The sequence below is a fragment of the Stegostoma tigrinum genome, chromosome 2 (genome assembly GCF_030684315.1).
Source record: "Stegostoma tigrinum isolate sSteTig4 chromosome 2, sSteTig4.hap1, whole genome shotgun sequence".
Classification (NCBI taxonomy): Eukaryota; Metazoa; Chordata; class Chondrichthyes; order Orectolobiformes; family Stegostomatidae; genus Stegostoma; species Stegostoma tigrinum.
Genome location: NC_081355.1, coordinates 23,830,346 through 23,844,483, shown reverse-complemented (window position 1 = coordinate 23,844,483; position 14,138 = coordinate 23,830,346). Strand labels below are relative to the sequence as shown.

The window sequence follows — 14,138 nt, the reverse complement described above, 5'->3', positions numbered from 1 at the left end:
TGATCTATAAATTAAATGTCCAAAAAATTTCCAAGTACATTGAATCCACTCAACTTAACCTGTTACGTACCAATGACACAAGAAATACAGCAAAGACGTCCCAAATGCCTTCAAGCCAATGAAATATTTTGCAGTTATTCACTGGGGTAATGTAATTTTACTAATGTCGTTATTATACAAGTAACAATCACAGGTTAAATCACAATGCTCTGTTTTACAAGTAATTTCCCATTATTTGGGTAATGTTTTACCAATAACAGCATGTGATACTATGACTGCATTTGTTAGGTCAGTAACACCACATTACAACACCAATGTCCTCAATATCAGAGACACAGTTACTTCACTAATGTCCCTTGTTATATGAGTTATACCAAGCCAAAAGAATTAAATATCATAGAAAAAGGAGTAGGAGTCACCCAATATTGATCAGTTAAGCAATCAAGGGTTATGAGGAAAGGGCAGAAAAGTGAGCTTGAGGGATGTTAGATGAGCCATGATTCTATTTCTTCAAAGACCCTTTGAGTTTTGCCCACTCATTCAGCAAAATCAGGTCTGAATCTCTACTTCAACTTTATTTTTGTGTTCTGTCCTCATATTGCTGATTCCATTGTTCGCCAAAAATCTGTCTATTTCAGTCTTAAACATATTCATTGACTGAGAATCAACAGCTCTTTGGGTTAAAGTCCAAGATTCACAATCACTAATTAAAGAAATCTCGGCTCATTTCAGTCCTGAAGTGCCAACCCGTTTTGTGAAACTATGGCACCTACTTTTAGACACTTCAGCCAGCAGTAATCAACTTTACAATGTTTATCCTTTAGGAATTTTTTGTTTCAATCAAGCCACTCTTCTAAACTCCAGAAAATACTCTACGCAATTGTTTGTTATAGTAAAATCCGTTCATTCCAAGAATTATTTGAGTAATTTTGATGCATTGCCTCTAAAGCATGCAACCATTCATAGTATTTCCAGATGTCGTTTCATCACAATCCTAGAGAGCTGCAGAGAGATTTCCCATACATACTGTTCATACCACATTTGCTAATCCTGAAACCACTCCATCACTACATCAATGCCCCACTTTATGCCAAGATTTGCAGTTGCTGGTATTGGACTGGGCTGGACAAAGTCAGAAATCACACGACACCAGGTTATAGTCCAACAGGTTTATTGTGTCCAGTGTGTCCACTAACACCTGAAGAAGGACTGAGGTTCCGAAAGCTTGTGTTTTCAAATAAATCTGTTGGACTGTAACCTGGTGTTGTGTGATTTCTGACTTTGTCCACTTTGTACCAGTAATACAGCACAATTTCACTAATATCAAGTTGTATGAATATTAGCCCCTTATTTCATTAATTCATTCTTGACCCTTTATTAGAAACGTTCCCGCTATTATTACAAATGTCCCACTTATTTCACTGATAATTGTCTCTGATTAAATCTTGCTGCTATTCTTTGCCGTCATTACTACTTACCCTATGATCAGCACAAAGAAAACAAATGTGCCAGCCTGCTGCGGGAAGATATTACCTTGAACTCAAATCTTTTAGACAAAGGCCAGAACCTCTCAACAGTGGAAAGGTTCACATAACACACTCTCTCCAGCTGTTTAGACTGATGATGACACATACAAAAATCACCAAAACAAGCGTATCTTTCGGCAGACTTCAAAAATCTGGAACTAAAAATTAATAAATCCCCTTATTAGACCACAGTAGTTTAAGATGGCAGCCACCACTGCCTTCCCAAGAAGGGCAGCTAGGGATGAGCAGTAAATGCAGGCCCACATTCATGAATGAATATTCACAAAACAAACTGAAATTCTATAGAGCAATAGTCTTGCCCTTTCTACTCTATGCAGCAAAACCTGTATATACCACCAGCCTCAGAACACAGCAACTTATATTTCTGCTCTCTTTGGAAGCCTCTGAAGATCAGCTTGCAGAACCAGATACCGAGATGCTGACCTGAACTGGCAGGTCTAGCGTCCACAACGTAATGAGACAGTCACAGAATTGGGTTGGTCTGACACTGACTTACCAAAGCATATTTTCTGAGGAGAGATTGAATCAGAGGTTTGGTCTGAGGGATTCAAAGACCAGGCTACAAGGGTACTGAAGGCTTCACTTTGGAGTTTTGATATGAACCTGGGGGACAATCGCTCTGGACTGAACACCTTGTGCGACCAAATAACAAAAACGGTGTGGTTTCCTTTTTCAGACAGTGCATATCAGAGGCTCAGAAAATCTCAAGCCAACAATTCATCTAAAAATCAATTGCCCGTGGTATTCCTGTCCTATCTGCAAAAGCACCCCTCAGACGCTGATCAGATTGAGCTATCATCCAAACACCCCAGATAATGAAACATGGTTTGCCTTAAGCTCATAAGATATTTGTTTTTTTTATTATACACACTCACAGAATGTGGCCGTTTCTAGATAGGCCAGCATTTATGCCCAGAGGGCAGTTAAGAGTCAACCACGTTGCTGTGTGTTTTGAGTCACATGTAGGCCTGACCAGGTAAGTATAACAGATTTTGTTCCCTAAAGGACATTACTGAATTGAATTTAATTGCATTGAATCATTTATTGTCACATGTATTCGATGTAAAAATAATGAAAAGTCATCTTATTAGAAAGGACATTTGTGAACTAGGGAGGTTTTTCCAACAATCGACAATAGGTTACATGGTCATCATTAGATCCTTAACCCTTAACTCCAGATTCTTCAAGAAGAGGAGTTAGCAAAGATGGTGTAGTTCTGGAACTCATTTCTTAAAGAAATGACAGAGGCACAAATCCTCTCTGCGTTTAAACTCTAACCTGCAGGTCTATGGATGAGGAACAGAAAAAGTGGGATTAGGCAGCAAGGCAACAATTGGCGGAACGGACTCATTCTATGATAACAAGGTGTGGAGCTGGATGAACACAGCAGGCAAAGCAGCATCAGAGGAGCAGGAAAGCTGACACTTAGGGTCTAGACCCTTCTTCAGACCCGAAACGTCAGCTTTCCTGCTCCTCTGATGCTGCTCGGCCTGCTGTGTTCCTCCAGCTCCACACCTTGTTATTCTCAGATTCTCCAGCATCGGCAGTTCCTACTATGTCGGACTCATTCTACGATTCAGTGCAGCCCCGGTGCTGTGCCGTGAATGTTGCCTGTGAGTGAGTGTGTCTGTGTGAGAGAGAGAGAGAGGCCCGGCCCTGGGAAACGGTGATGGCCATTTCCCAGCTGGTACCTACCTGCCCGGTTCCGGCTGCTCCGTTGTGGCGGGCGGTGTCAACGAGAAGCCGCGCTGCCATAGGACGCCGGTTACCGGACAACCATTGTGTTAGCCTGGTTGCTCGGTTACCGTCAGCACACGGATGTTAGCTGGCGTCACCCACGCTAATAGAGAGCGAATCAGACTGGGCTGTAATGACTGGCCTATGTTACATTGTACTGTACTGCTCACCACTGCTCAGGGCAGAATGATTCACACTGTTTAGGGTAGTACTATTCATTCCACTCCATGTCGTGGTAGGGAGTCTGATATATCGGGTCTAGACCCTTCTTCAGAAATGGGGGAGGGGAAGGGGGTTCTGAAATAAATGACTCCTTTGTCCGCTCCACACTCCCCTGCAACCCACCACTCTTCCCTCAACTGCAGGAAGTGCTACACCTGCCCCTACACTTCTCCCCTCACCCCGCCCCCCCCCCCCAGGCCCCAAGAAGACTTTCCACATCAAGCAGTTGTTCACCTGCACATCTGCTAATGTGGTATACCGCATCCGCTGTTCCTGTCGTGGCCTCCTTCACATCGGGGAAACCAAGCGGAGGCTCAGGGACCACTTTGCTGAACACCTACGCTCAGTTTGCACTAAACAACTGCACCTCCCAGTCGCAAACCATTTCAACTCCCCCTTCCATTCCTCAGACGACATCCTGGGCCTCCTGCAGTGCCACAATGCTACCACCCCAACGTTGCAGGAACAGCAACTCATGTTCCGCTTGGGAACCCTGCAGCCCAATGGCATCAATATGATTTTCACAAGCTTCAAAATCTCCCCTCCCCCAACCACATCCCAAAACCAGCCCAGCTCGTCCCCACCTCCCAAACCCGTCCTTCCTCCCACCTCAATCCACACCCCCATTTCCTACCTACTAACCTCATCCCGCCCCCTTGACCTCTGTCCTCCTGGCCTGACCTAACTCCTCCCTAGCTCCCCACATACACTCACCTTTACTGGTTCTATCCCCACCTCTTTGACCTGTCCGTCTCTTTACCCCCTCCCCCTCTCTCCCTATTTATTTCAGAATCCCCTTCCCCTCACCCATTTCTGAAGAAGGGTCTAGACCCAAAATGTCAGCCTTCCTGCTCCTCTGATGCTGCTTGGCCGGCTGTGTTCATCCAGCTCTACATCTTGTTATCTCAGATTCTCCAGCATCTGCAGTTCCTAGTATCTCTCACTCCATTTGGTGTAGTGCAGCATAATTCATTACAACTCACTGTAGTTCAATGTAGTAAATATATGGAGTTGGACTGAATGTTAAGTGTGGTATAATTCAGTACAATTCAATAATAGCTCAGCACGGTTTAGTCACAGCCTCAAGCTCAAGACGACCTAAGTCAGGCTCAACCCATTGCAGAGCAATTTCCAGCCATCCTTCCATTAAGATCCACACAGAAATCCTCCTAAAGATAAGACATTTTCCCTGGTCAGGGAGCCACCTCTCATCTCAAGGCTGATACCAATACAGGTATCCAATCTGTGAGTGGCCATCAAGACACTCCCAAGTATGAGAATCTTCCTTGATTGCGGCATCTTTGCTGATATCAAGATCCTGGTCAGGCCATAATCCTTCTGACTTTTCTACCTGGATCTGAAACTTGGACTACACATTGACCCCCATGTCAAAGTCTGTTAGAAGTACCATCAGAGCTATTTAAGATAGATTGTCTTGCATTGGATGGCAGGATGGATAGACACTCAGTGCACTTGAAGAAGGAAATAGCACCACCATCCAGCCATGATCATCTGAAACCAACTCCAACAGACTAACCACATGCTTAAGGTATCCTAAGTTCTGACTGGCAAAGTATATCATCTTCACCCAGCCCACAGAAAGTCCTAGAACGGCAGGAGGACAAAGAAAGAGTTTCAAAGATTCCCCGAAAGTTTCCCTCAAGATACGCAATGTCGGTGCAACATCAATGTGTGGGAAGACTCTCATTCAGGAGAAACCTCCTTTATTGTCAGACACAATTCTTTGAGAACACCAATCGGCAAGCGGAAAAGGAATTGGAGAAAAGGCGGGCAGTAATCTCAAAGGACAAGGATGGCTTCCACTTCCTGAAAACATCTACCAAATGTGTGGTTGGAGATGTGGCTCTAGGATTACGCTCATCAGCCACGCGAGAATCTGCGGAACCCATAACCAGTGATACAGAAGTTCCTGTATGGACAATCTCACTTGTTGGTGAGTGATTGTCAATGATGAGTTCAATGCTGTAATTCCATTCAATACAGTTCAGTGCAGTACAATTCTGTACAACCCAATAGAATGCTGTACTGAAAGACATTGAATTGTATTGTAGAATTCAAAGCAACTCAATAGTTTAGGACAGTATAAATTAGTAGACGTCAATACAGTTCAGTTTGGTGTAATGTGGAGCAATGCACTATAGCACAATAAAGTATACAATTTAGTAGAGTTCTGTTCATGGCAATTCAATACAAAAATCAAGTACAATTCATACAAGTTCAGTGCAGTATAATTTAGGTGTTCGGTGCAGTATTCGCCTCTATTTATATTGTCTTGTGAAGTGTAATTCATTCCACAGTGCAATTCATGCCTTTGCAAATGAACTTCAGCATCGGATGTCAGCCTGTATAACCTAGGGTGGATGAATGATGCTAGGGTCTGCAATCTGGCCACAGCAATATGAACAAAGATTTTCTCTACATGCTTAACATGGAGATGCCACTGTAATTGTTACTGTCAATTTAATGTAGTTTGCATTTTCACAAGGTGACTATTTTTCATCACAGATGTCTTGAGACAATCCAGTCAGCAGATATATAGAATTAAATATTACAGGATACTTGACTTTCATAAGTGACAGGCAAACTGGAGCAGATGGGGTAGTCCTGGTAATAAAGTTTGAGACAGACTGTGGAGGAGAAAATAAAAGGTGTTCTGAAATAATCAAATGTAGACCATCGCAGCCCCAGAAATTTTCTGCCCAAGTTCCCCAGTGTTCTTTCCTAGCCTCAACCATTTTCAGCATGACCTCCTTCCATCATGAAGTCGGAAGTGTGGATGATCATTGATGATAGTAAATTGTTCAGCCTCATTCGTGACCCCTCAGATGCTGAATCAGTTCACGTCCGTATGCAGCAAGACCTGTACAAAATCCAACTTTGAGCTGACAAGTGGCAAGTAACACTTGTACCACACGTGCCAGGCAATGACCATCTTCAATAAAAGAGAATCTAAGCATTTTCCCTTTCATGGTATCACTGAATCCTCTACCATCAACATCCTGCAGGTTACCACTGCCCAGAAACTGAACTGGGCCAGTCATATAAATACTGCGATTACAGAAGCAAGTCTGTCCACCATTTATAAGGCACAAGTCTGAAATGTGATAGATCATGCCCCACTTGCCTGGATGCTTGCAGCTGTAACAAGAAGTATGACATTATGCAGGACAAAGCTGATCGCGTGGTTGGCAAGCCATTCATCAGATTTAACATTCATTCCCTTCACCCCCAACATACAGCAGCAGCATGTACCATTGACAAAATGCTCAGCATTAACTCAGTGAGGTTGCCCCGTCAGCACCTTCGAAATCCACGATCTCCACCAAAAGAGAAGCAGAGACAATGGCAGCTTCATCGCCTGTAAGTTCCTCTCAAGCCACATACCATCCAATTAAGAACTATGTTGCCATTTGTTCATTCTCACTGGGTGAAAACCCTGGTAATTCCTTTCCTGAGAGCAGTTACACTCAAAGGACTACAGCAGTTTGTGAAGGCAGCTCACCAGCAGTTTTTCCAATGCACTTAGGGATGGGTAATAAATACTGGCCTCACCTGCAACACCCACATTCTGACAACAAAACCTGAAATCATTTTAGATGGAGCTAAGAAATACAGGGCAGAAAAATATGATGGTAATAAATCAAAAGCTCCCTAACAGTATTAGTGGCATGATCCAGAGTCTAAACATATAATTAAGGGACCCCCTTCCTACAATTTCATGTTGCCTAGTCTAAGAAGATCAAATACCTGTGATTATGGCACAAATGTGTCAAGATGAGTTCATGGAGTGTTTTCAAAAATGTTCGCTGGGTAAGTATGTTGAAGAACTCACGACAGAACAGAATATTTTAGTATTACATTGGTAATGTGCATTGTTACAGGGTTAATTATCACCCTGGTCATAAAACAACCTCTGGGGTCAAATTATCATAATGAAATTTTTTATTTGGATTTTGAAAGTGATTTAGTTAAACCTTAATTGTGAAAGAAGGAAATTACATAAATATAAAAGATAAAGTGAGTAAGGTTAGTTAGGCAATTGTTTATTTGTCTTTTATACCTTTCAATTCAATGATTAACCACTTACAAAAAATTCATAATTTGTGACAATTAAATAACATCACATGCAGTCAGAGTGATGCCAACAATTCAGGTTTGATTCCCATTCCAGCTGGGGTAAATGTGGTAGATGCACCTTCACTCAGCCCCGGATTGGTGAACAATGGAACACGACGACAACAAAAAGGGGCAAGAAATCAGCTCAGGATGAACCATCATCAGGTATTGAGCCAGGGACCTGCCTGCAAGAGAGACGATATGCTTGAGATAATGATTTCATGAATGTTACGAATAAAAGCTCCATGAGAAGTATGGTCCAACCATGGTTAATAAAATGTTAAAAATAGTCATAAAGGAAGAGGCTGACAGTATTGCCCAAAAGTGGAGTATTACAACAAGAAAATTGAGAAAAATACAGGTGAATACAGGTAAAAATAATAGGGGGGGGGAGGGGAAAAAAAAACATGTTCTATGCCAAGAAAGGTCTTGCCTACATCCAGACCTCCGTTTATTATGCCATTTAGCTTCTTGAAAAGGTAGCAAAAATCTCACAGCAAAAAAGGTTGTGTGTTACAATCATAAATGCAACATTAGGGCACAAGCCTACTACTTGTAAAACAATTGTTCTTAAAGCTGCAACGGGGGGGCGGGGGGGAAGGGGAGTGAAGTCACCTCGAAATAAATAAGGCATAATATCATAATATTGACTTTCATTCTGACATTTTTAAGAGAGAAAAGCAGAAGGAATGGAAATAAACATCTGAACATAGACCAACAATCCAATGAAAATTTTATTTGAATTTCAGTTATTTAAAGAGAGAATGAATGAGTCTTCACTTCATAGATCAACAGTTTACTGATAAAGAAAGTTAGAGATTCAAAACTTATATATCCTTCAGGCGAGGAAGAATAAAATCCTCCAGTATTTTGAGAGATGATCACAACATCCTGACAAAATGTTCCAGTTTTCAAAATATCAGCTTATGGGACGCATCAACCACAGGATTCACAGGCTCAAGTTCATGTTATACCATCAACATCCTGGTGGAAATATCAACCAATTCATAGGCAAGCATCAAGGTGACGATATGGAATGTGATTTAACCAATGCTAAGTTAGTTGTAAGGCTGGTAGAACTGATCATTGCTTCTATACCTATCAAATGTTTCTAGAAAGGTACTACTGGACAAATCTAAAAATCTAAAGTATTTACATGTATTTTGAAAGGCAAGGACTCATTAGAGACTGTCAACAAAGCTTTATGCATGGGAATTGTGACTCACTAACTTGATTGTTACTTTTTCAAAAAATTCAGAGAGGATTGATGAAGGCAGAGTAATGGACGTGATCATTAAGACGTTTGACAAGGTTCCTCATGGTAGACTGGTTACCAAGGTTAGATCACACAGAATACAGGAATAACTAGCCATCTGGATACACAACTGGCTCAAAGTTGGACGACATAAGGTGTTGGTGGAAAGTTGCTTTTCAGACTGGAGACCTGTGACTTATGGTGTGCCACAAAGATCAGAGCTGGGTCTGTTGCTTTTCATCATTAATATTAATGATTTGGATGTGAACATAGAAGGTATAGTTTGTAAGATGACACCAAAATTGGAGGTGTAGTGGACAGTGAAGAAGGTTACCTCAGAGTACCATGGGATAATGATCAGATGGGCCAATGGGCAGATGGCATTTAATTTAGGTAAGTATGAGATGCTGCATTTTGGAAAAGCAAATCAGGGCAGGACTTATACACTTAATGTAAGGTCTTGGGGAATGTTGCTGAACAAAAAAAGACCTGAGAAAGCACATTCATGGTTTCTTGAAAGTGGAGTTGCAGGTAGATAAGATAGTAAAGAATGCATTTGGTATGCTTGCCTTTATTTGTCAACGCTTTGCATTTAGGAGTTTGGAGGTCATGTTGCAGCTGTGCAGTGCATTGGTTAGGTCACTTTTGGAGTATTGTGTTTAATTCCGGTTTCCCTGCTATAGGAAGGCTGGATTCAGAAAAGATTAATGAGGATGTTGCCAGGGTTGGAGGTTTGAACTGTACATGGAAGCTGAATAGGCTGAGATTATTTTCTCTGGAGCATTAGAGGCTGAGGGGTGGCCTTATAGAGGTTATAAAATCATGAGGGGCATGGATAGGGTAAATAGACAAGGTCTTTTACCAGGGCTGGGCAAGTCCTAAACTAGAGAGACCAGGTTTAAGGTGAGAAGGGAATGGTTTAAAAGGGACCTAAAGGAAACCTTTTTCACTTAGAGGGTGGTGCATATATGGAATGAGCTGCCAGAGGAAGTGGTGGAGGCTGGTACGATGACATCATTTAAAAGGCATCTGGATGGGTATGTGAATAGGAGGAATTGAGAGGGATATGGGCCTAATGCTGGCAAATGGGACTAGGTTTAATGAGAACATCTGGTCAGCATGAACAAGTTGGACCGAAGGGCCTGGTTCCATACTGTAGAGCTCTATGACTCTATTAAGCAAGCCACTGATGCACAAAGTGCATTAAAAAAATTAGCAGAACTGCAGATCTGGAGAGTCTTGTTTGCGCAGCAACTATTGTATTGGCCAGTAAAATATCCAAATCTTGTACAAGATGTACATCCATCCAAAACACTGAGCAGCCTTTTGTGACACAGTCAGCTGTATTCTTAAAGCAGACTTTGAGCTAAAATTTGCAAAAAAACCAAGTGCTTGGACAAACCCAAAGTGCAACACATGGAAAGGCCAAATCAATGAACAATGTCAGGTGTATTTCCAAACTTCCATCCATGGCCTGCAATCATGTCAATGAAGTCCACAAGGTAACTGCAATGTTGCAGCTTACAGACCCAAGTCAAACATAAGGTCAAAGTGATAGATTACATTGGTGCCATCTGAAAGGCTGAAGTCCTGACCTGCATCCTAGTGATATATCCCAAAAGAACGGGCAACATGCACTAAATGACAACATTGAAATTGGTGCGAGTGCAAATGTTAACTCTTTATGCATTTTAGATCCAAATGTCAATATTTCTTCTCAGGATGGATATCAGAAACTTTTCTGTCATTGACAAGGAGACCTTGTATCATTGTTCTATCAGCAGGTACTCAGCAATGTATCACATTCCACAAGCCAACCAAAATGGCAATTCCAACACCAGACCGCAATGAAATCTACCAGTGACCTGAGCAAACTCTATGCAGAGCCATTTGATTCTATTAGCAACTTTAAAGGCAGCATGGCATCTAAAAAATGATGCCCAATCCAGTATTGGCCCTCCTCATAAATCAGCATTCACATTAAGACTAAGCTCACACTGGAACTGGATTCCATGGTTTTAAAAATACATAATTTGCAAAGCTGAACATCACATTGTTGAGTGAATTCTCATCATGTGTTTTGAAGAAAGATGGCACTCCATAAATATGTTTAGATCCAGAGTGACTAAACGGTGCACTAATAAAGATGTCCATACAAAGTTCTCCCTGAAATTAACTTTTTGTTATTCATTCACAGGATGAGTGTTGCTGGTCAGACAGCATTTATTGCCCATCCCTAATTGCCCAGAGGGCAGTTGAGAGTCAACAACATTGCTGTGGGTCTGGAGTCACATGTAAGCCAGACCAGGTAAGGATAGTAGTTTCTTTTCCTAAAGGACATTAGTGAACTAGATGGGTACTTCCCCAATAGTAGACAATAAATTAATGGTCATCATTAGATTCTTAATTCCAGATTTTTATTAAATTGAAATTTCACGATCTGCCATAGTGGTATTTGAACCTGGGTCCCAGAACATTTCCTGGGTTTTGGGTTTAAAGAGGACAGTGATAATACCACCAGACCATTGCCTCCCCATTATCACTTAATCCCAAGTTTTCAGGTACGAAGCGTTATCCAAATTTGATGCCATGAATGGATATCAGTCTATGCATGTTTCGACAGACAACTTTCAGGACACCTTTCAATTGATATTATTTTCTAAGGTTACCTTTTAGATTATCTGTCAATTAGAATATATTCTAACAACATATGGACTGCATCATAGAGAATCCAGCAGGCTCGATATCACTGATGGCAATGGAGATCGCTGGAAAATTAAACATGAGCATGACACAAACCTGCATGAGCTCACAGCAGCGGAGGAGTCTTGTTTTCAACAGCAAAAAGTGCCAGTATATCAATATAAATGTCTTTGGTCCAGTCTACACCTCAAATACTGTTTGACCTGATCCTATCCAAAACAGAAGATGTATGAAAGATGGCTTTCATACTGCAAAACAAAGATGGTTTACAAAGGTGATCAGCATTTTCAGCTTCTTATTCCCATATATTTCAGATTTTGTGACCAAAATGTCTCTGATGTGAGATTTGCTCTGCAAAGACACACCATGTGGGAGAAAGATTGCCAACATAGCTTTCAGTTAATCAAAAATGCTTCATCTTCTAGCTGATGTATCTCTAGTTTTACGAGCACTCCAGACTTACCAAGCTGGACGTAGATGCTTCCCAGAAAGGCTTAGAACAAATCTATTTCAGAATGATAAGTCTATTGTATCAGTGATAATGAGAACTGCAGATGCTGGAGAATCCAAGATAACAAAGTGTGAAGCTGGATGAACACAGCAGGCCAAGCAGCATCTCAGGAGCACAAAAGCTGACGCTTCGGGCCTAGACCCTTCATCAGAGAGGGGGACGGGGAGAGGGAACTGGAATAAATAGGGAGAGAGGGGGAGGCGGACCGAAGATGGAGAGAAAAGAAGATAGGTAGAGAGGAGAATATAGGTGAGGAGGTACGGAGGGGATAGGTCAGTCCAGGGAAGATGGACAGGTCAAGGAGGCGGGATGAGGTGGTAGGTAGGAAATGGAGTTGCGGCTTGAGGTGGGAGGAAGGGATGGGTGAGAGGAAGAACAGGTTAGAGAAGCAAAGACAGGCTGGGCTGGTTTTGGGATGCTGGTTTTGGAAGGGGAGATTTTGAAGCCGGTGAAGTCTATTGTGCATGGTTCTACACTCCTTATGACAGCTCAGACACTACTCTAATATTGAAATCTTTAGCTTTAGTATTCTGCAAGTTCCACACAGGAGTAAGCATTTCATTGTTCATATTGACCACAAACCATCGGGAATGATTTGTTCAAAACCTCTTACAATTGCACCTCCTCAACTATAATAACTAGTTGTGAAAATCCAGGGATACAACTTTAAAGTACAGTACAAATCAGGCTCTCAGATGACTACTCCCAAGAGTTAGCAGACTTCCAAATCCCACTAACAGGAAAGATATTCCATGAGACCTACAACGGGATAGTGTCAATTCCAAGTTGAAAGATGGTCTCCACATCAATCTCATTTATTTTGGTCAAAACCAAGCAGAGCAGATTCAGCAAGCTACATGTGATGATGTCCAGTTGCAAAAACCCAAGATAATCATGATCAGTAGGTGGACTAAACACATTCAACAGGTTCCTAAGCAAGCACGTTCTTTCTGGTTATTCAAAGACAAACTAGGGTTCTCTAGGAATGCAAGTTTTGAAGGTAAACAAATGATTAATGCACAAGCCTTATACTAAGACATGCTTCACCATATGAACAAAGGTTTCACAAATGCAAAAAAACCTCAAAAGTATTGGCACATGAATCTACTTATTGGGCTAGCATCAATAAAGACATTGAACAACTGATCAAATTGTGAGAAACATATCAACTCCATCAACCTCAAACAACTGAAGCTCTCATTCCGCCTAAAATTCCTTCTGAACTATGATGCACGATTACAACTCATAAGTCCCACATCCAAGGGCATGATCACATTCTGATGACTATTTCACCAAATATCCTTTTATGAACTGAAACAATGATACTAGTAATGCATGTTAATTGCCATCTTAAGCACATTCGGTGTTCTTCAGTAAATTTTGTCCGATAGCTGTCCACAGCACAATACTACGGCTTTCCAAGACACATACAAGAAATGAGGTACTCAGCACGTTACCTCCTCCCCTCATATCCTCAATTGCATAGTCTCATGGAGATGTCATTGGATGAAGTAGCTGAAATTGGTTGGGCCCAGGACACCACCCTGAGGAACTCCTGCAGAGATGTCCTTGAGTGAAGATAACTGACCTCCAATAACCATAACCATTTTCTGACGTGCCAAGTTTTAGACCAAACATTGGAGAGTTTGGTTCCAGACATCCATTGACTCCAGTTTTGCTAGGCGTCCTTGATACTACACTGGGTTGAATGCAGCCTTGATATCTGGGACTGTCACTCCCACCTCACCCCTGGAATTCAGCTTTTCTGTCCGTAATTGGACCAAGACTGTAGGTACGTCAGCAGCTTAGTGGCTCTGGCAGATCCCAAACTGAGCAGGTGTTGCTCCATAGCACTCTTGATAACATCTTCCATCACTTTAGTGATAATCGAGAAACTGATAGGGCAGTAATAGGCTGGATCAGATCTGTCCTGTTGTGTGTACAGGACATACTTGGACAATTTTCCACATTGTTGGGCAGATGCCAGAGTCGTAGCTGTACAGAACAGCTTGGCTAGGGGAGTGAT

General features: G+C 41.8%; 1 protein-coding gene across 7 annotated transcripts in view; it reads right to left on the bottom strand.

Moving 5' to 3' along the window:
* Positions 1 to 13,866, bottom strand: part of ropn1l (rhophilin associated tail protein 1-like) — a 68,200-nt gene extending 54,334 nt beyond the window's left edge. Inside the window, exon 1 of one of the 7 annotated variants that reach the window (XM_048549437.2) lies at positions 13,701 to 13,866. In XM_048549437.2, the coding sequence (XP_048405394.1) occupies positions 13,701 to 13,719 (19 nt within the window). In that variant the 5' untranslated portion in view covers positions 13,720 to 13,866. Of the gene's footprint in view, positions 1 to 3,242; positions 3,388 to 3,740; positions 3,888 to 13,569; positions 13,663 to 13,700 lie in introns of those variants that run through there. The other 6 variants (XM_048549393.2, XM_048549401.2, XM_059652887.1 and 3 more) reach the window with 6 other exon arrangements.
* Positions 13,867 to 14,138: the final 272 nt, after the last annotated feature.